At 38.0% G+C, this 22,154-nt stretch overlaps 1 protein-coding gene and 1 pseudogene across 2 annotated transcripts; one reads left to right on the forward strand and one right to left on the reverse strand.

Moving 5' to 3' along the window:
• The window catches only part of LOC136276842 (guanylate-binding protein 3-like), a 41,025-nt pseudogene that overhangs the window by 8,832 nt on the left and 10,039 nt on the right, over positions 1–22,154 (forward strand).
• LOC136279717 (NACHT, LRR and PYD domains-containing protein 12-like) lies at positions 972–20,633 on the reverse strand. 2 transcript variants are annotated; one of them, XM_066163692.1, is made up of 11 exons: positions 20,505–20,633; positions 16,869–17,188; positions 13,287–14,011; positions 12,558–12,740; positions 11,489–11,602; positions 11,009–11,071; positions 10,251–10,358; positions 9,577–9,666; positions 6,004–8,693; positions 2,736–2,967; positions 972–2,052 (listed from the first exon to the last, which is right to left on the reverse strand). In XM_066163692.1, exons 3-10 carry the CDS (start codon positions 13,996–13,998, stop codon positions 2,779–2,781), a joined length of 4,149 nt encoding a protein of 1,382 aa, XP_066019789.1. In that variant the 5' UTR covers positions 13,999–14,011; positions 16,869–17,188; positions 20,505–20,633; the 3' UTR covers positions 972–2,052; positions 2,736–2,778. The 2 variants fall into 2 exon arrangements, with proteins under 2 accessions (XP_066019789.1, XP_066019788.1); XM_066163691.1 differs by having other exon boundaries at positions 972–2,967.

The following is a 22,154-nucleotide window of genomic DNA, read 5'->3' on the forward strand; positions in this document are numbered from 1 at the left end:
AAAGGCGAGAATGATGGAAATTGAAAAACACAGACGAAATTTCATGCAAGAAAACCAGGTACTCAGCCAACGACTTGCACAAATGCAAAAATCAAATGAAGGCATGGAGAAGACAGTGGAGAGTTCAAGTTCAAAAGCCAGGATTCTTTGATAGAGCGCTGCAAATGCTACCAGTCTTGAGCGGGATCGCTTGCACCTTATCAAAGTGTAGCGTTATATAAGGCCTCTAAAGTTATCCCTTATCATGAACACTGGTTCGATTTTTAAGTAGTTGCATTGTATCAGCTTAGCCGCCTGAAAGTTGTGTGACACGTTTTCTGTCAATGGATACGATGTTGATTTTATTTTTAAAGTGAAAATTGTTTGTTGTCCGTGATACCAATTGGGCTGCAAAACAACTTGAATATGATCTAAAATAAAATAATTTGAAAAAAGAAACCAATCAAACAAAATCCCCCTTTTGAATGAATGAAGCCCGAACCCTAACAAACCATCGTAGATTCTGTGTACGAGAAATATCAGATGTTTGGGATATCACGCTTGCTTTGGTGCGCTCTTGCGGAAGAGAAATGGGGGAGGAAGGGGACAAACGACAAAAATAGAGACTGCTTGCAAGGATTTCTGTCTTTTTTCCCGCCTTTTGTGTTTTTCTCGTCGCCAGGTTTAGCACTTGATAGAATTAAATCACAGCGGTAAAAAGGAAAGGATGTATAGATGCCTTTTAATGCTTGCTGATTGAATGAAACAGCGTAATAAACAAGTGGTTAAAGGAAAAACAAATAAACAAACAAGCATGCAAACAAAAACAAATCATCAAAAACAATATTAGAAACGGTCGGTCGGTGGGACACGAAAGGCGTTATTGTTACACAAGTCAGGCCAACAGATTCTGCGATAAATTATCGAGAAAAAAAAGCAAATCAGAACCAAGAAAATTAACCAGTTGTTCCTCTCGTCCAGGGGCTGCCTATATCGAACTAAAGACAACATACTAGTCTCTTGTATTCAAACTCTGCACACAAATATCATTCTATGCGTGGTGCGTTCAGCCGTTAAAGAACTATTTCAATGGCTGTGCTTTAGGATCCAGGCAACAGGGATAGAAGTCGTATCCAGGGTCTTTTTCAACCACTCATGTCATTTGTACTTTCTACAAAGAGACAAGGATATTTCACAAAAATCCTTTTTATAAATCAATAAAAGTGAGGCTAACAAATGTGACAACGTTGGGTAAAAATAAACCAACTAAATTGCTATTTACAATGACAAGTGAGACTAACAAGCATTTAAGTTTGTAACACCAATTATCGACTTAAAATTTTCTGATAATGAAAGATTTTCCATATATCTCCAATTTCAAGCATCATCAATGTAAAGCATCGAAAAACAAGCCTACTTGAAAGTACAACGCTGCCTGTCAACTGATTCAAGCTCAAGGAATCATTCATCTGTTCCTTTTCTCAAAGTCGGCTTTTTTTGTAAGGAGAAAATAAGCTTGTCAGCTAATTAAAATTAATTGAACTAATTAGTTTGAAGTAATTGAGTTGATTAATTTGAGTTAATTAATTGAAATAAATTGAGCTTGTCTTCTGCCAGGGTCTTAGCTGCTTGAAAAGATCAAATTATTGGGAGAGTGAAAATTGTGGTTTGGGAAGGAAAGGAAGCTCCTCTCACTCCTTCCCAGACCTCCAATGTCTCACCTCACACCCTTGACTGTCTCTAAAAGAGGAGAGCTAGGCATAAACGACTAAGGAGTCTCTTTCTTCACGTCAAAAAGTCACGTTTGGGATCTATGCTAAACTATTTTACTCAGATATCCTAAGAAATTCGTTTCGCGTTCAGATCGGCGAAAACACTGAGTAACATCCAGGTATTTTACTGCCAAAAAGAACTTGCATTTCCGGTTACAGTATAAGATGTTTCACGCGGGACTAGAAATTTGGGAACTTTTTAATTCAGCAAACCACCACGACAAACTAAAGGTCTAAATTATGAACAGAAAAATGGTTCAGCACATGCGTTTTAAAACTCAGTTCATTTCTCAGCAGTCCCCTGCAAAACAACAACGTGAAACCACTAAAATTTGCGTGATCTGAGAAGGGAAATACCGACGGTTAATTATCTAAGTTTCCAATTTGAACTCGACGCTGCTCTCATACTTTATGCTGAAGTATAGGTGTAGGGCCGTAAGAGACAGTAAGCATGTCCAGCAATTTGCGAAATTCTAAATAAACAGTAGTCTCCATTTGGCGCGAATATATGCACATTGTTTTTCGTTTCTGTTGCTGTTCGGAAATTATCTGTTCCGAGATGCGAAAAGTTTCCGAGAGTGAAGCTCGAGGAAAAGTGAGAGCTTTGAGCAACAGATAATATCTAAGGACAAATATACGAAAATGTTTTTGCGCCAAATGGAGGCTATTGTGTTTATCTTCCTTGAAATATTTTTGCAACGCGCGGGGAAAGTGTTTACGAACAGTTCACCGTTTATTACGTAAGATGTTTACTTTTCAGTGTTCGCTGGTACACCTGTATGAACACAAAAACATGTCCTTTCTTCTGTAACAACCAACAGCCAACAAAAACCCTGATGGACGAAAGGTTTGAAAATCGGGAAATATCAGATAGGGTTTATTCAAGGATATTCTCCAGTTTTTGCTAGTGGATATTCGGTCACACAATGCATTTGGACCAATCCCGCGCGCGAGCAAAAATATTTGTAATATCAATTTTCTTACTGCTCGCTAAATCAGTTGCCATGGATCCTTTTCCTCAGGGCGCTCACTCATCTTCATCATCATCATCATCATCGCCGTCGTCGTCGTCATCATCGTCATCATCGATATCATCGTCATCATCGTCATCATCACCATCATCATCTGGCTCTTTTCTGAACCTTATTCTTATTTTTTTCAGCTCAGCTTTTGTAAGAAGTCGATTGATCCAACTTTCACCTTCCATGTCATTTACCTATCACAGGACAAAAAAAGGGACACAACATCAACCACAGCATCAATTATGTGAAACTCTCAACTTGCATTTTCACACCAGATAAATATTTAAAGGATCTCGATTCTCCCTACGTATATCGGAATATTAAGTTTCCTTCGCTTGGCAAAATACACCTGTTTCATTAATTCTATGCAACACTCGAATTACACTTTAGCACACAAGATAAATATTCGTCGCATTCAAATACATCTGTCCATATAGCGAGCAGTGAAAGAGAACATTCTATTTTGAATTCAAATATCTACAAGTGACTACAAGACTTTATTTTACAACAAGGAAAAAGAACTCAGTTTCAAATAACAAACAGCAATGGTCCCTGACGATTAAAATGAGATAAAGGTTTACAACCACATAAACTACAATAAATATTAATTTTTTTAATGGGACAAAAACTTTTCAATATCTTCGAAAATATTTTTCGCATACAAATCATTCAAGTCATTCAATAATTTTCCGACCTTGTACGACTACATGCAATGAGTTTTATTCCAGTTAACTTCTCCACCAACGTAATTGTTACACGATTGTAAGTCAGACAACTCTAAATATTTCTTTTTGATGATCCGGTGTTCTCGCTTTAATGTTTTTCTTCACCTTCCTTGAAGCATCCTCTCAATGAAACCGTACTTTTCTGACAGTACTGTTTCAATCATATACGAGACACTTAAAAAAAAATAATGATAAAAAAACAAATTCAAAACAACTTAAATGTTCTCACTTGTGCCTCGCTGAACTAACGCCTCCTTAGCTATCCTCGTATTATTTCATGCTACAGTAGTTTCTAGTTTGCTTAGTTTTGAGATTGGAAGGAAGATGTACCATTTCCGTATTCCTAGAAGCAAAAAGGAACGCCCACACTCCACAGGAAAGACAAGACAGCAACGAGTAACGAAGGCAGGTCCTTTATTCTAGTGATGGCGATGAGAATAAGAATTGGCGTAAAGTGTACAAAGAATCAGCTCCACGGTGTGTGACAAATTGAAGTTCAAAAATATATCACTTTTTAGGATTTACACTGACACGAGACCAAGCAGAGACAAACACATACGATAGTTAGTTGAGCAACTTCATCATCAACAATGTCGTTCTTTAATTTTTCTTCAAAAATGAGCTTATGTGACGCGGAAGACCGATGGGCCCTACAATCATCTGACAGTTACAAAATATGAGCAGTGTAGCCAACGAAGAAAAAAAATCAACTGATAAATAAGAATAAAGAAACCATTTAAGAGCGAGTAAATTGTAGCGCAGTGCCGAGTTTGACTAGTGGCAGCGTGTCACGGGTCGCACCTATGAAGTTTAAGCTTTTAAAATGATTTGTTTTTCTTTTTCGTTTGTTTGCTAGCAGGGCGCTTACGCATGACGCACAGCAGTGCTTCATTCGTAAAGCACTAATTTTACTGGTTGCATAACATAACGTCTTTTCTAGATCTTTCAGCTGAATGAGATGTCAATGGAAACTGCGCCTCAAAAAGGCTTCTTCTCTCCACTAGTTTAATTAGTCTGTGCAGGCGCTTTATTTTATTCAGGACGAGGTAATTTTGCTCTTATTTGGGTACAGAATGGAAACAACGAGCCGAAGCGCTCGTCAGTGGTGACCCTCTTAAACACTTTTACTTGATTTTTTTTCTCTCCTTTTTCATCTTTCTTCCTTTTTTTATGCAATACGAGTACACAGTCTCCCCCTCCCTCCTCGGAAAAAAAAATATATATACCCATCGAATTTCATGCCCGCCTCTCTTCTTTTTTCAATTGCTTCTCGCCATTTTCTCTTTTTTTCCTTATTACCAAACCCGGAGTACTTTGCTCTTTTTTCTATGTTGGTGAGGGTTTAGCCATATATTTTCGTTTAACACACTTAAAGGGTTTTAGAGTGTAAGGTTTGAAATAGTCATTTTGACAAATTCACTTTTTACAATGTTGTTCTTTAATTTTTCTAAAAAAAAAAAAAAAAGGCTTCTATGACAAAGGCGACCAAGGGCTCTACGAGCATCTGACGGAGTTACTCAACATGAGCAGTGCAGCTAAAGACAAAAAGAATCCAACTGATAAATAAGAAGAATGAAACCATTTAAGTGCAAGTAAATTATGGCACCGTGTCAGTTTCTTTTTGGATGTTAATCATTTCACCTACAACTTTTGGTGAATTATTTCCTATCATCAGTACAAACCTTTAAAACGTAAATTTATGACAATAGAATCAACATGATTTTCGCTTTTCAAAACACGCATTTGGATTTAAACAAGAAAAAATCTTTTTTGTTTGGTTCTTTCTATTTTGTTGGGTTAACGCTTCCTGTTAATAAAAGCGATTGCAGGGAACGACGTCATCAAATCCAAAGCATGTATGGGTTCACAGTAATTTCAGGGCACATAATCAAACCCAAATAAAAGCATCCCATAATAACAACACAAGCCTAAAAAATTCAAAAATTACCATTGCGCAAAGAAGTTTGGTGCGAGAAAAATTCTCACAATTCATCTTTTTTTCTCTCTCTTATGTAAGGCATAGCTACAGAAGATTTCTCTAACAAGATTTCGCTAAAACTCAAAGGCCAATCGAATGAACTCGAATGAATCAAACTCCCAAAGTTTTCAATTAGGTTTCAGTAATCAAGCATCCACTACACTGGAAACTACTGTCTGTAAATAATATCAAAGTTTTGAAAGCTAAATTTGTTTATTTCTTAATTTAATCTTAGACAAATTTTTCTGGAAACCATAGTCAAAGAAGCATTACATGAACCATTAAAGTACTTAACATGGGCTGTTTACGGTCTCCGCCATCCCCAACAATTGCTCCTGATGTCACAAAATAGAAATAGAAAATTTCGAAAACAGTGACTGTTCCTGATGTCTACATTCTTTCCCATGCAGACTACTCTGATAAATTTTATCAAAAGCAACTTGCTGGAAACAATATCTAGTGCTATTCTGAGGAACGTCTAACTAAAGATTAGATACAACTGAGTGAAACAACAAAAAGACTCTTACATGGTAATCAGTGTACAAAGTGATGCCTCTCCCTTTTACTGCTGTACACAACTCTTCAATCTCTGTCTTTGTCATCTGAACCCAAAACAGAGACAGGTACTCCAGCTTAGGAACACTGCTGAGATGCTGAACCAGGTCCCTGACTCCTCTGCCAAGTGGATTCCCCGCTAGAACAAGATCGCTCAGCTCTGGTACATCCTTTAGTGCACGAGCCAGTGCTGATGCTTCATCTTTACCCATATTTGTATCCGACAGGTCCAGCTTAGTCAGATTGGGTACACTGTTCAGGTTCTTGGCCAGTTCAATAATCCCGTGACCCAGTGCATTGTATGCTATATTCAGTATTTCTAACTTGTTTAAGTACTGTAATGAGGCAGCCAGTGCAGCACATTCCTTTTCTCCCATTTGTATACGAATTAACTCTAACACAGTCAACTGTGGCACGTGATGAAGATTCTCAACCAAATGACTCACACCGCTGTGTAAGGGGTTCCCTGACAAGCTGAGCGTATGCAAGTTTGGAGAGTGGTGCAGTGACTCAGCAATAAAAGCAGCACACTTTGCTGTTAGATTGATACCACGAAGTTTTAAACGGTGGAGATTGTCAGTAAAATTAATTCTGTGAATCGCGTTCTCAATCGAATTACCTTCCAAGTCATCTGTCACGCTCCCCCATATAACAATATCTCGAGGAGCTGTTAATAAAGGCAACAAGTTCTTCAACAGAACAATATCCTCAACTGTTGCCGGATCTAACTTAACCTCTCTCACCAGTGACAAACAATGTTGTTGTGTCTGGTCAGATCTGTTCTCAGTCAGAGACAGTGCGACGTTGTTGTCCTCATTCTCTCCCAGATTATCTACAGGTGGCTGAGAAGAACAAACCGGCGCTGATATCAGTTCAGGAAGAAGTTTAGAGCAAAAAACAGCATCTGTTATGCGATGTAGATAGATAAAGTTTCTCATTTCGCTTTTTTTGAGGAAAAAGTTCCTCTCGAGTAAATCGGCGTATTTTTTAACATCTTTAATTTCTCCAGAGCACGTTAAAAGGACCGCGTTCAAGTCAAACAATATGGATAGAAAGTTACTGTTCCAACCTGAGTAAAATAAATTACTCTTCCAACCTGAGTAAAATAAATAGTTCGGAAAGCTGGTGGTGTCTTTGAAGAAGTGCGTTTTGGCAGCAGTAGACGAGTGTTTCTCATGAAGTATTACAACATGGTTAACACATGAGAGAAATGCAGAATACACAGCTGGTCTGTCTGAGGCTGGACAACGAAACAAATAATCGACACAGAATAGAATAAACTCCTCTTGTGCATAAGACAAATCTTCGACAGAAGGCGTTCTAGTAAAATTGTAATTTGTGAGACCTTCTTTCTCTCCGACATAACGTAGATGATCAAAAACAATGCCAGCAGCTTCTGATGACAACTCACGAACGAATTTTAGAACTTCAGCCATCTTCCTTGATTTTTCAAACGTATCCATTCCTGACAAGCAGGTGACGGTTTCATTCTTCTTAACCTTCGCTTCTTGAACGATGAACCAAGCGGCAAGAAACTCCTGAACGGACTTGTGAAGAAAAGACACGATCTTCTCACGGTTAAAAGCAGAAAGTTTGGAAACTTGGAAAAAACCGACATCAATAAGCTTCTCGAAGAGATCACCAGGCGGAAATTTACTGAAGTTAAAATGAAGGCAGTCCTCCAAAAGAGCATCGAATGCAAGTTTTCCTATTTTGGAAAGTTCCTCTTGATATTCATCTATGCTTTTATCTGCTGCGACGTTGTCTGAGTCTTTAATAGCCATATGATCCAAGAGAGTCTGAATAAATTCTACGTAAATTTCGCCACGAGACGTTGGTAATTGAGGTTTTTTCTTTTTCCACAAAAGACACAACATCAACAATAATAGTGGAATCTCTGCCATCTTCATGAGGTCGTGCTTTCTTAGGTATTCAAGTAGCCCTTTAACGTCCTCCTCATCAGGAAGAATCTTACTTGCGAACTGTTTCTTCTGTTCCCGGCTATCGAACCCGTTAAGTTCAAACTGAGCGTGACTTGGCACTCTAAGCTCATCCTCTTTCACTGGCCGCGTTGTGATCATTACACAACAGTCTCTCAGTTGTCTGCCTCTCCAAATCTGGTGAATTAGGGATGATTTTCCACCGCTGTACTCATCATATCCATCCAAAATGAGCAGCACTTTCTCTTGGTTCTGACGGACATATTCACACAAGTAATTGACTGCCATCGGGTCATCAGCAGACAACAGTTCCGCTGTTTTTAACATGGTACAGAGGTCCGAAATACCACAAACGTCTCGTAACCTGATTAACAGTAAAAGATTGAACTTTTCGAGGATCTTCGTTCTGCCATTTGCCCAATCCACAGCTACTTTTTGAGTGAAAGTAGACTTTCCTATTCCAGGTCTTCCATACACCAGAATTCGTCTACGGATGGGATGATCTTCGTCACCCTCAAATACTTCACTGCTGTCTCCCAGCTTTTTTTTCGTTGTCCCGTCAGGTTTCCTGTGGTCTTGTAAAAACGTTACTTGTATGTAAATGCTATTAATGTGTACCGTGTTGTCTGGGTCCCATGGTGTTATTTTCACTTGACACATGGTGTTGTAAAACGCCCTCAACTGATTCCGGCACCATTCCCAAAATTCTGTTACAGACGAGTCTGTAGACAAAAAACAAGTAGCTTGGTAAAAATTCTCTTTCTCCCACATCGAAAAGAAAATCACTCGAGAAGGGTTTTTGAACAATAAGGAGAATTATTCTTTCCATCTGTAATTTGTAAATTTGACGACGTCACTCTTTAATTCCGAAGGTAAATATTCACATTTTCACTATCTGATCACTACGGTGTTTTTTTTCTTTTTTTTTGGGGGGGGGGGGAGGGGGGAGGGAGATGTTGGGGGGGTCCGATTTGCCCCTAATTCACGAGTACAGTGTTCGATCCTCCCGTGAAGGAGAGAAGCGTGGGCTCATTTCACGAACAGCGGTTGGTAATCGAGGCTATTGCTTGCTCCGCTACACAAAAATCTTAAAAAAATATATTGATTTGTTCTGTGGCAAGTGAAATTATTATTAAGACAAACATTAGGGAAAACCTCAAATATTGTAGTAACTATGAGTTTCTAAAGCTTAAATTCGAACATTAGCCCCTCGTTGGACCGATTGGGTTGTGTGTGGTTTATAAAATGGGGGTTGGGCTAAAAGGAGGGGAGGGGTAAGGCGGGAGATTCTAGGTGTTGTTGTCATTGTTAAACGCCGTTAATCTTGCTTCCACAATTTCGAGATGACGCCCGACTGTCTTCCATTTTTCGAGTTTCTGCGAAAGTCTCTCTAAATCTTCGTCGCTGGGAACTCCTTGCTTGACAACAAACATTAAGATATCACAGCAAAGCATCAAGATGAGAGGATAGCGTGTAGTACATATTGCATCTATTCATGCCATTTTGCTGGATCCACGCATTTTTATTTTACAAAGGCGGGGGAAGGATGATGGGGTTGGAGGGTGGGGGTTAACAGGCACGCCCATAGACATGTCCTCATTTTACCTCTTTTCTTTGGAGTCAAGGCGCCACTCGGAGACGACTCTTCATTACGGCGTTTCACCTTTGGCGGAGGCAAATGTCTAGTAGAACCACCTGCATGGTAACAAATGTAAAAAGATAATTAGACCAGAACATATTATTTGAGCCAACAGATTTATTGTGACAATGGAACTTTTTCCTTTCCTAATAAAACGTCTCCTAATGAATTTGTTTCAAGCCCAATTCATGCAACTTCATAATGCAACCCTACTTTCCAACATTTAACACAAAAATATACACGCCCACATACGCGACCAGAAGATTTCTTGTTCTTTTTTTTCTTTTTTTTCCAGCCAGTAAGAAAAATTGTCAACGCCACGTAAAACGGATTTGGTGACCTACCATTTATATCTCTATTTTGCGATCGAGCGAAAAGCTCTTAAAAACTCTTTTCCATACAATAAGCAGCTTGGGTAAAGCTACTCTAAATCTTCGTCACTAGGAACTCCTTGCTTGACAACAAAAATAAAGACATCACAGCAAAGCTTCAAGATGAGAGGATAGCGAGTAGTACGTATTGCATCTATTCGTGCCATTTTGCTGAATCCACGCATATTTATTTTACAAAGGCAAGGGTAAGAAAGATCGGGTTGGGGGGTGGGGGTCACTGGGCACGCCCATAGATGTCCTCATTTTACCTGCAAAATGAGTTTTTCCTTTCTTTGGAGTTAAGGCGTCCTTCGGAGACGCCTCTTCCTTACGGCGTTTCACCTCTGGCCGAGGCAACTGTTTAGTAGAACCCCCTGCTTGATAACAAATGTAAAAAGAAAAAAAAATTAGACCAGATTTTTCGAGCCAACAGATTCATTGTAGCAATAGGGCTATTTCCTTTCCTCATGAAACGTCTTCTGAGGAATTTGGTTTCGAGGCCACTTCGTGCCATTGCATTATGCATCCTACCGTGCATCATTTTACACGAAATTTACACGCCCATATACGCGACCAGAAGATTTCTTGTTCTCTTTTTTCTGCCAGGAAGAAAAAATGCCCTCGCCAAGTCAAACGGATTTGGTGACCTACCATTTATATCTCTACTTTGCGAAAGGCTATAAAAAAAACTCTTCTCCATACAATAAGCAGCTTGGGTAAGGCCACTCTAAATCTTCGTCGCTAGGTTCGATTTGCACCTAATTCTCAAGTGCAGTCTCCGATCCGTCAAGGAGAGAAGCGCGGGCTCATTTCATCAACAGCAGCTGGTAATAGAGGCTATCGTTTGTTCCGCTACACAAAAATCTTAAAAATATATTGATTTGCTCTGTGACAAGTGCAATTATTATTAAGGAAAATCTCAAATCTTCTTGTAACTATGTAACACTTAAAATCCTCCAGTCCGAAAGTCTAAATCAGAATGCAGATTCTGAAGAAGTTAAAAACTGAAGTCCTCAGTGACTAATACCTTCAAGCTTTGAGCGCTTTATGCCCTGGTCCAGTAACCCGCTTGATGACTTCCTTTTTCCACCTTACAAACATAAGGAAAGTAATTTAAAACGAGAGACAGCGAGGCGGGCATTTAATCAGGTTCATTACTAATTAAATAATGGCAGGTAATTATTTGCATGTCAAAGAAATCTAGCCGCAAAAATGTATTTCTGTAAGACTAAGAAAACCGTGAACACAAGAGATTTCTATGGAATATATGCCATAAAGTTTCAAGAAAAATAGCTAATCAACAGAAGAGAGAAAGCTAAACCGCAAACAGCAACGCTAATTAGTTAAGTCTAAAGGAAGATGTCATGAGTCAATATGCAGCATCGAGCCCCAGACCCTCGGATTCTGAAGCTCTCCTACTAAGCAAGAGAGAACTCTATGGTGAGTTTCACAGCAACAAGAATAAAAGAAACAGTTTCTCACTGCATCTGTTCATTCAAATACATACCTGCTGCTTTGGTAGACGAAACATGTTGCTGTTGGGAAGACTGGGCACTAGAGCAGCATGGCTCTACCGGAACTTCTTTACTCAGTGCTGAATGTTGTCTGTCAGTTGAAATATCTTCAAGAACACAAAACCAAACAGACAGCAGTTAGACAGCCTTATGAGGTTTGAAACAGACATGCGGCTTTATGTAGTTCAAACCAACATAATTTGAATACTGCGTCCTAACCTTGTTTGCAAAGGTTAGGACATAACTCAAACGAATGTGGGTGTAAGATTTCTAAAAATGCAAATCTACGTGAGGAATTTAAGATGTGTGTGATCCTTCCTTCCTCTGCATAAAAATTCAGCATTTAACCGCAGTTCTTTGGAGAGGCACCATGCAATAATTGGGTTGAAAAAGCCTGGCACCTGTAAGTCTCAATAGACATACTGGGAATTTGTAAACAACGATGATGGCTCAAGTAATTTCCTATCTGCAAGAGTCAACAGTTACTGTTGTTCGGTTAGCAATGATAATTTGGTTTTATTAACTAAGTTGATAATGTAAATGGCCACCGTAAAGAGTTTCTACAGCTGATGTTTCAAGCATTATCCCTTCTTTGGACCGATTGGAGGAACCTGGGTTGCCTGTGGTTTATAAAATAAGGGTTGTGCTGGTAGGGGAGGGGTTGGGCTAAAGCAGGAGTTTCTGGGTGTATTATATAGTGGGGTGAGGTTGGAAGTCTTCTTCCCAAAAGAGTTTGAGAGCATCCCACCATCCATCTTTGTAGAAAGAAAATTAGAGCTCCTGTATGTTAAGTTCAGGTCAACATCATTATCTTTAATTTCTCACATTTTGTTAGCCCAGTGCAACACACAAAAGCAGAGCCTGTGAAATTGCTGACAAACATGTAACAATTCTGAGTGAAGAGCTGTTCTGATTGGTCAGTGCATGATCATAGGTCATTAATCATGGTTTTAATTCAGTTTTGGTAATTCAGTTCCAGCACATTTAGTGACTGTGAGCACAGCTAGTGACTGTTAGCAAATATACTGTAGGCCTAAAAAAGACCAAAGTTGATCTGTTTACCTTTGTAATGTGGCCAATCTTCAAAAATACTGCATTCCTTTAGAATGCTGACAACAAGAGAAGCTGCTGTTACACTTGCAAATGTTTTCCAGGTTTCTTTTGCTTCAGTTCCATCTGCATATCCTGAAATACCCTTGATGACAACCCACTCCATTTTCAGTTCATGTGCTGCACTGAAAACTCCTAAGACATACAATAACAAGCTATTACAAATAAAACAACAAGTTTTAGTATTCTCCACCATCTCCTGATTTCAACCTCTCCCATTGTTACCATTGTCATCAAAGATTTGTAAGGAACTAGAGATATATTTTGGAAAGTCACCTAAAATATACTAGGTGCCGAGCTAGTCCCTGTAGAATGAGCCTCTCCCAGGTCCCATACCATTCAGCCACTGAGACTTTACTCTTATTCACTCAACATGTGTATGAAATACTGGTCAGTTCATCAGAAGCCATCTGTACTCCTGGATATAGAGACACACTGTGAGAGTAAAGTGTCCCAGCCAAGACTATAACACAATCACATTAGCCCTGGGCTTGAACCCAGACCTCTTGATCTAAAGTCCAGTATGTTCACTCACAAGCCAGTGCATCTCTCAACACTTGCAGAAAAGTTTGCCAACACGATATGAGTATCAACTCTCTCTCCCAGGATACAAATATATCCAAATATCTCTTTGAGCAGATTTTACAGTAACAGTAACTTCAAAGGAAAAAGAGATCTTACCCTCTCCTTCTGTTTCAATTGCAATTGCTTCAGGAAATGACTTCACTAGTTCATCTCGTCGCCATCCAGCTTGCACGACCTCAGTACCACTCAAAACCTCGCCACAGAGGACTTCAACTTTCCTCTCTTTAGGATTTTCTAGGGGTGGATTCCAACCATGACTTGCACATTCAATGAGTTCAGTAATGTCTCTGCTTACAGGAGTTGTGAACCCACAAAAGTTCTTTCCATCCTTTGTAACCTTCTGATAGGAATAGGTTGTGAGCTTTTCTGACAGAACCACATCCCCAAGCTTTGTTGATTCCTGATTCATACCACTACAGTGGCCCACAGAAAAGACTGCTTTTGGCCTCAGCTGAGTGACAGCATTTTTTACAACAGTTAAAGCACCACCAGGAACTTTAAATCTCTCTGAGCATTTCATCAAAGCAACTTTCAGTTTAACATCTTGATCTTCACCAAAGCTGCCAAAGTACACATGACCAAGGCCTTTGCAATAGCTTCTTAATGGATCATTAATGTAATAGTAGCAGCTCAAGAACTCACAGTCCTTCACTGTTAACAACAAAATGTCAATTGGGAGTTGAACATCCTTCCAACGTATAAAATTCTGGGTTAGTTCACTTATCTCTGGAAGACTAACATTGATCTTTGGTGGGTCACCATAAATGTTCTTTGAACTGCTCTCATCAGTTCTCGCAGTTTCTGACATTGCCAATCCGCTTCTGAAAATAAAAGCAATACAGAAACATATAAAAACTAGAGTTTAATTTAATTCACCATATTTAAGCCTGGACATAATAACTAGCCTCCAGTCCTGCCCATTTAATCAACATTTAATTCAAGCAACTGTAAAAGTTCATGTTAATGTTTGGAACAGAATTCTATTAAAGATAATCTGCTTCACTGCAGAAATCTACAAAGACAATCACTAATCATAATCATGCGTCGATTGCAATGAATAAAACAGAACTTCATTCACAATCTTAAACAGTATATTTTCCTTCTGATCCTCATTGAAGGTGATTGAGGTAGGTTCAAAGTTTCAAAGAAATCATCACCTGCAATGCAAACACCAAATTGTTTACATTCCACAACGAAAACATCTCAGGGAACGCTGATTGCAATGAATAAATTGGGCAGCATATTAGTGAGTATTTGTTTCGTTACTCGCTCAATGACACACGTGTTTCAATGCCTTGAGTAAGTGACATTTTCCTTCCCAGCTGCTTCATCAACAACTCAAATCAAACAAATCAACTGCTACTGTTTGTCGCCTGAATAACAAAGGCACATGAGTTGCACATTTTTTTTCCACCGTGCATGCAAAAAAATCATATATATGCATCTGACTACCCTGCATCTGAGCATATGAAATTCGTCTGCGCAGTTAACAAATACACAAGCAGTATTGTAGTGACTGAAAAATAAAAATTTAAATCAATCATAGTGGGTATATTAAAGCCAAAATACAAATATAGATTCATGCTTCTTATGACCTTGTACCTAGATGAAATAGATGTAAAAATTACAGGCAGATATGAATAATCACATCTGGTGGCAAACAACAAAGACAACTGGACACATCTCCAGTTTGTACAACTAAGCTTAAACTGTACTCAGATCAAAACATATGATAAAGAATATCAACCTAAGGTGTTGTCCCAAGCCCAGTGCACAGAGGTTGCTTATATAAGTTATTTTTTAGTTTAACATCCTTTTCTTAAAGGCAGCCAGTTCTATATTTAACATTGTTTTGTAACAGGTTGTTATCAAAGCACTAGGTAATAATTTTTTATGTGTTTGGATGGTCGACTCAAGTTAAAATGATTTAATATGTTAGGAAAGTACTTTGGAACATTTACTTGTCCACTTTATATTAAGCCTTATCATGCTGACACTGACCTATTTACCATGAGTGATAAAGGAAACGGAACAGTTTGAAGCAAAATTCCAGCATGTATGTCAAACATTGTGATGGTCTGTAACCAGTGACTGATGCTGATTCATTTCTGATGAGTAACAAATGACACAGGACAGTGTGCACAGCTTCAATCGTTTCTGCAGCCCAAGCATATGATAGTTTGATTTATTTTATTTTTGATAAGTGAAAAGTAAACAGTACAGTGTGTGTAGAACCATTCCCACAGCCTATGCATATGACTGTCTTTAGTCAGCTAGTCATTACACCTGCTCCAATCAGTCAGAAAGGTTATCTGGTGGAGAATTGGACACTGATTTTTGAAGGAGAGAACTTGAAAAAAAGCTCTCACAAATGATCCTCAGAACAGTGTTGTGGCAAAGGAAACCTACCAAAAAGCTAAAAATTCACTAGTTGGGGATCACAGTTTACATTGTTGAGCACTGCTTATTTAACAGTGTCAACCATGAAGATGGAAAAATTGACACCAGAAACAGGCCACAAAAATTGGCATCTACTGGTTGCTTAATGTGTATTAAACAATGAACTAATCTTATGCATATTGGTAACTGGAATAAAGAGCTGTGAAGTCAGGAAGTGATTCAAAGCATTAACACTTGATAAGGCAATTGATATAATCAGAGCTGGAAAAATATACACCATTGAGCTAAAGAACATAGACTTAAGGAGCTGTAGAAGCACCCTTAAGTATAGTCAAGAATCATAAAAAAAAAAACCCGACTCCATGCAAAAGGTACCAATGCCGAGACTGTGGAAATCCCTCAAAACAATGCACATCAATTTTTTGCCGATGGAAAAAATGTACAAGTGTCGCAAAAAGGATTATTTGTTACAATCTGCACAGCCTTTGTTACTAATGGAGGAGATAAAATGACAAGGGAAAATTTTAACTAGGATCTGTGTCAAAGAATCTGCCAAGACTTTCAATCAAGTTGAAGAATCAAGGAGTAAGTTTGTAAAGAAACTGTGGTGCTGCGTCGGTGGGAGAGTATAGCAGGTAATTTAGTGTTAACAACTGGGTTGAAAACCTAAATTAGCCACCGTAAAGGGTAAAAAAGCTGACGTTTCGAGCGTTAGCCCTTCGTCAGAGCGATTAGTTGAAGTTGAAGAATCAGATGATAACCTATATACTGTATATCCCATATACTCAGGAGCAGACAGTGATCATACCAAATACCAGATGGAGCCTCAGCTAAAGGAAGGTGAGAGCTGTGAGTGGACAGCAAAACTGTGCAAACAGATTGTAGCTCAGAGGCCAACTGACTAATTATGAAAGATTAAAAAAAGCATTAAAAACAGATCAAGCCTGGAAAACATTGAAGCTATCTTGAAACCCACCAGTAAACTTTTCTCTGTGCATGTATGTGAAAGGTTTAGTGTGAAATTGACATTGCTTAATGGGCTTGAAATTTCGAAAAAGCAGCTATAAATTGCTAGGAAATAGAAGAATGAAGTTCTATTTACCTGTAGTAAGGCTACTTAATTCTAGCTTTTCTTATATCTTGGTAGTACAAAAGAGAGCAACAACAGCTACCTCAATCAAGGCAGCAGGAGATTAAAATGGTTTACTTGAGCATAAGAGCATTTTTTATTCATAAGTTTATTTCTATTTCAATTAGACATACAAGATAAAAACTCACTTTTCAAGTTGCTTCTCCTGTGAGATGGTAGCAGTAGTTGACTCAAACTCTCAGGTACTTGCCGTTGCTGGATTGAATCAATAATACCATCCACCAGATAAACCACAGACCCAGTAGATTGTGCGGCTGATTGTGTTCACAAAAATCTACTAGCCAGTGATTAATCTGGTGGACAGCAAAAAATTCAACCAGCTGGTGGAAAAATGACTGTTCTGTACCAAAATCACTGTAAGTTCTGGCTGTTCAGTCAGTCAAGTATCAGAACACCTGCAGCTGTTGGAATGGAACTTAACCCCGATTCAGAATATTCTGGAACTCAGCTGCAAGAAGGCAAACACATATGGATCAATTATTATTATTTATATGATAAGCTGAATTATACACACACTTTGATTGGTTCTTATATCAAAATATGGTAAGTTCATCCATGGCACACTCCTGAGTGAGTGACTGTGCCTCATGTGCCACTTCTTTGTTCTTTGCACAATTTGACATGAACTATGAAGTATTACTCAACAGACACACGACAACACACAATCTATTTAGAAAATGGAATAACCATTCAATTTACAATCGAATACGCAAAAATCATTAAAAAGTTATAAGTAAGTTGTTCAGACATTAAGTTTTAAAATAATGTAGCTTTTGTTTTTTGCTCCTGAACACATGGGGTATGCAAGTAAGCAAGAAATGTTGAGAGGAACAAACGCCCTATAGCAACAATGAAAAAATGTTTCTGTACATCATGAAAATGGTAAAGTAGATGACCAGCTGTTTATTAAGTTCATAATTTACTTATTTATTGAACATTAATGTATATACAGGGTACTCTCTTGCAACATGGTGATTCTCTTAAAAATGCATACAAAGACAAAATATCACAAACAAAATTCCAAAGGAAAACATCTATATATATAGTTCATAGAGACAAGGTGCAAAATTGTAATCTGAGCTGGCTGTCAATGCTACTGAAAATTGACTGTTTGCAACTAGAATGTTAATGTTAGTAATGCTAACCGGTATCTATTTAAGGTTTTCTCAGTATTCTTCATGCAAACCAGCACTCAGGAATGCAGAAATGAATCCATAATTTATTACATTAACTTCTAACTCTGGTTTTCAGTAAAGAGTCAAGGTCTTTGAAACTATTTTGTATTTCAGTTGAATAGAACATTTAACCTTTTCTCTAATCATTGAGACTTAGCAATCAAATCATTGCTTCAAATGGTGATTGAATCCAATTGTTTTATTGACACTTGGCACTCAAGTGAAGAAGTTAATTCTAGACCCTGAGTTAACAATGAAATAAAAAGCAAAGAAAGAGAGCATTTCAAAGCGGCTCAGATTAGTAACAAGAAGCTTGTAGGCACTGGAAATAATATTGATCTTCACTGTACTCTGACAATTACTTTCAAGTCCACAAAAATCAAGTGGTAAAATAAAATAAACAGCATACAGAGCTAAGTAAGACACTGATAGGAGTGAAGAAGTTTCAAATTATGCTCCCTTGCATTTGATGTAGAATGAACAAGAACTATTAACAAAAACTGGGCAAAGCAAAGCTGTTTGAAGTGAAGCCATTGAGAGTTAATTCGAACTAAAGGTACTAATAATCTTACCATTATATGATCCAAAGTTAGTATATAATCTACAGTGTCATAGCAGTGATACTTCAGAATTATGATTTACAGTGCACAACGTTTGAATCAAGCTTAAGAAACGTTTCTCCTCGCCGAGATTATTTTAATAAATGGTAAATTTAGCTTTAATTGGTAAACCGATGGCGATTAAACGATATACATTACAATCAGCTAAGGCGCCCGTTTGTAACCAGTTGTCGCGTTCTGAATGCCAACCCACGCACGAATGCTTATTTCAGAGCTTTTGTCATTGGTGAACATGCTGTTCTCAAAAACTGGCTCATTCATCTCGTTATTCATACAAAAGCTAATAAGTGCTACTCGCTTATTTTAATGGTGTTGTGTTACAGTAGGATTACCTGTCACAACTACGTCTTGCTCTGACTCGTATGTAGAATTTTTTATGAGAGACCGGATTCGCTTTTTGTTTCGATATTTGTCGAATCATCGATCAATGTTCACCAAATTGCTCGAAAAAATTGAACGGAAAATTAACTGCAGGATATATATAGTTCAAGTTTGTTTAAAACTCGCCGGCGCGTGCAATGAAACTGTTTACATTCCGGTGCGTAAACACTGAAGCGGGCGCCAATCGCAATGAATAGAACAGAACACAATTCACTTTATTGAAAAATATATTTTCCTTCTGATCCTAACCGAAGATGATCGAGGTAGGCTTGAAGTTTTGAAGAAATCACCAACTGCGATGCAAACACCAAATTGTTTACATTCCGCGACGTAAGCATCTTAGGGAGCGCTAATTGCAGTGAATGAATTGAGAAGCATAGTAGTACTTGTTTCGTTACTCGTTCAATAAAACTCATGTTTCGATGCCTTGAGTAACTGACATTTTCCTTCCCAGCTGATTCATCAACAAATCAAGAAAACGTACTTCTACTGCTCGTTATCCAAAAAAATCGCGAAGCGACGCGACATGCGTGAGTGTAACATGATAGCTTTTCTCGCAAATAAAATATATTAAAGTTCACACGGCAACCAGGTGGACAATTAGACATAGCTTGATGCTACACTGGTATGCAGATTTAATGGATTTGTAAACCCGTGTTACTGAACCCATCAAGAGAATTTTGAATAGCCACAACGTGAAAGTTGCTCAAAAACCTTTTCAGACTTTGGGGCATATTTTCGCCAAACCTAAGGATCCTGTCACGAAAGAACAACGAACCGACGCCATTTATTCTATTCCTTGCAATGACTGTGACAACGAATACATCGGACAGACCAAACGCCAGTTTGGTACACGGTTAAAAGAGTACCAAAAAGCGGTTTTTCTTTGCAAAAAGGAAAATTCAGCTTTATCGGAGCATACTTGCCTAACCAACCATACAATTGGGTGGGATAATTCTAAAATTATCACCACCACTGACTATCCTGCGTCGGAGCGTATGAAATTCGTCTGCGCAGTTAACGTCTACGCGAGCGGTACTGTACGTTTAAATTGACGAACTCTAAGCAAGCAGTTATCGATAAATTTATTTCTATAAAGACTGTTTCATCTGGCCGAAATTCTTTTAAGAGATGGTAAATTTAGCTTTAATTTGTAAACCCATGTCGATTAAACGATACGCATTACGTTTAAATTGATGTACTCTATGCAAGCAGCTACCGATGAATTCGAAGTTCGTCGATTTTCGAGGAAAAGTCGCAGATAATTGAAATAAAGCGAACGAACAACCAAACAAAAATGAGATACTAGAAAAAAAAAGAATTCATACGCACAGCTCCCAATAAATAAACAGGAACATGATGACATATGCAACTTTCACTTTCATGACGAAGTAAATATGTAAAAGGTTGCTGATCTTAAATGTTCATAAACAACGATCGTAAATGCCAACCTACAAAAAACCCTTAACCAGCTCTAAACTGTGAAATATTACATTTTCTCAAGTGTTCATGAGTTAGAAATCCTGGACGTCCACTAAAACCATCCAATGAATGTATTCTACCTTAAATTGACAGATCACAAACTGACCTCTATTTCCTCTTTACTCGACGATTTCACACGTTCATATTCGATGCAACTGAGCTACACATGTTGTACAACTTCAACTAGGTTGTATAGAATTTACATAACGAACTGTTTTGCAAGTTCAGAGCCGGGCTGAAAGGAGGAAACACCAGGATTTGGCTCCTTGTCAGCGGTATGGTCGCCAAATAGTGATCGATTAATTCAATTTTTTTGATTGGTTGACATGAAAACAGTAGACCCCACACTGGAAGTGTGATTCACGGAAGTGATCTACTGGGCCGGAAGTAGAGCATTATCAACGATAAATTTGAATTGTTTTATATTTCTGTTACCGTAACAGTTGTTGTTGTTGTTTTTTTTTTTTTGCGTGAAAGTTTTCACTTGTAAACTGCCTGTCGATGTGTGAGAAAACATCCAGCCAAAACCGCTGTCTGCTGCAATGGCAGGAAGCTGTTCTTCATGGAACGATGGATTGCTGTCGTTGTTGTCAAAGACGTGTAAGTAGAAATAAATCATTTTATCAATTTGTTTTGAGTGAAAAGCAGAAAAGAAGCAATTGTAGAGGTCGTGCGAGCCTACGGAAATGTGTTAGTGTAGAAGAGTTCAACATCAGAGTTGCATAGTATTCAGTATCAAAGAAGAAATCGAGAAGCCTAAATATGTAAGGAAATCGCAAATAAAAAAAGGTTCCTTCTTAAAAAACCTTACCTATCGTCTATATTTTAACACTAATTTAACCAAGCAGTTAACAGGGGATTGAAATACTTGAGAAGGCTGGCCATAGAAATCCTGATGTCCTTAAGTATGAGGGTTTTACATGATGCCTCATTTACAGCTGGTTTGCATTGTGATAAGCATTTTATTTTTAACAATTACAATATACGTGTGTCATTTAAAATTCTATGTCTATATGTTTTTGTCCAATTTACTTTGATCAGAAACACTCAAGAGAGTTTAATTTATTCAAAATGAAAATACTTGCATGATTTCATGGCCACTGTGAGTGTACTGTTGTACAAGAAGATGGAAGTCAAGTACTTTCAGTGTGTGTGATATATCGTTATTCAATGAATGTAAAAAATCTCTTTCGTTTTTTCTAAATTTCAAGTTACAATTTTTCCCTTCCTCTCCCTCCTTCGTATTCTTTCTGTGTTCACATGCGCCGCGCCTGATTTTAAAAATTAGCCAATCACGTCAAAGTACTCTAACTTTGACATTGGAAAACTGACGTGGACATTTTTCGCTTACTTTTGGTTTGTTTTCGCGGAGTTTAAGCGTTTTTAAGCTTTTGTTCTTGTAAATTTGTTACTCCTTTGTTTGGAATTTAAAGAAGTTTAAGTAACAACTTTTGTTTTTGCTTCATAAAGTTATTTTGGAACTAGTAGACGGTACTACAGTTGTTAAATATTAACAACCATTGTACTATTATTATTAAATAAAAACAAGAGTACATTAAAATGACAAGAAAATATCAAAGCAGTGTAAAAGAAACCTGTTTGGTATGTTGTCCTTGTTAAGTAGATCAAGGAATAGGTAGAAAAGTTGTCCAAGGTATGTCGTATGTTACGGGCGAATAAATGGGTGTTTTTATAAAGGTTTCAAAACATTGCTGTTTTTCTTAGTTTTGTAGTCATTCCGGCTCAAGTGCAGTCA

Source organism: Pocillopora verrucosa, chromosome 3 (genome assembly GCF_036669915.1).
Source record: "Pocillopora verrucosa isolate sample1 chromosome 3, ASM3666991v2, whole genome shotgun sequence".
Lineage (NCBI taxonomy): Eukaryota > Metazoa > Cnidaria > Anthozoa > Scleractinia > Pocilloporidae > Pocillopora > Pocillopora verrucosa.

What these genes read in the sequence shown, in the direction of transcription:
- LOC136279717 (XM_066163692.1), bottom strand. Translation starts at nt 13,998, where the DNA reads ATGTCAGAAACTGCGAGAACTGATGAGAGCAGTTCAAAGAACATTTAT. An exon ending in AGATTGGCCACATTACAAAG is followed by an intron (nt 11,603 to 12,557) that starts GTAAACAGATCA and finishes GTGTTCTTGAAG; the next exon opens with ATATTTCAACTGACAGACAA. An exon ending in CTTGACTCCAAAGAAAAGAG is followed by an intron (nt 8,694 to 9,576) that starts GTAAAATGAGGA and finishes TTTTGTCTACAG; the next exon opens with ACTCGTCTGTAACAGAATTT.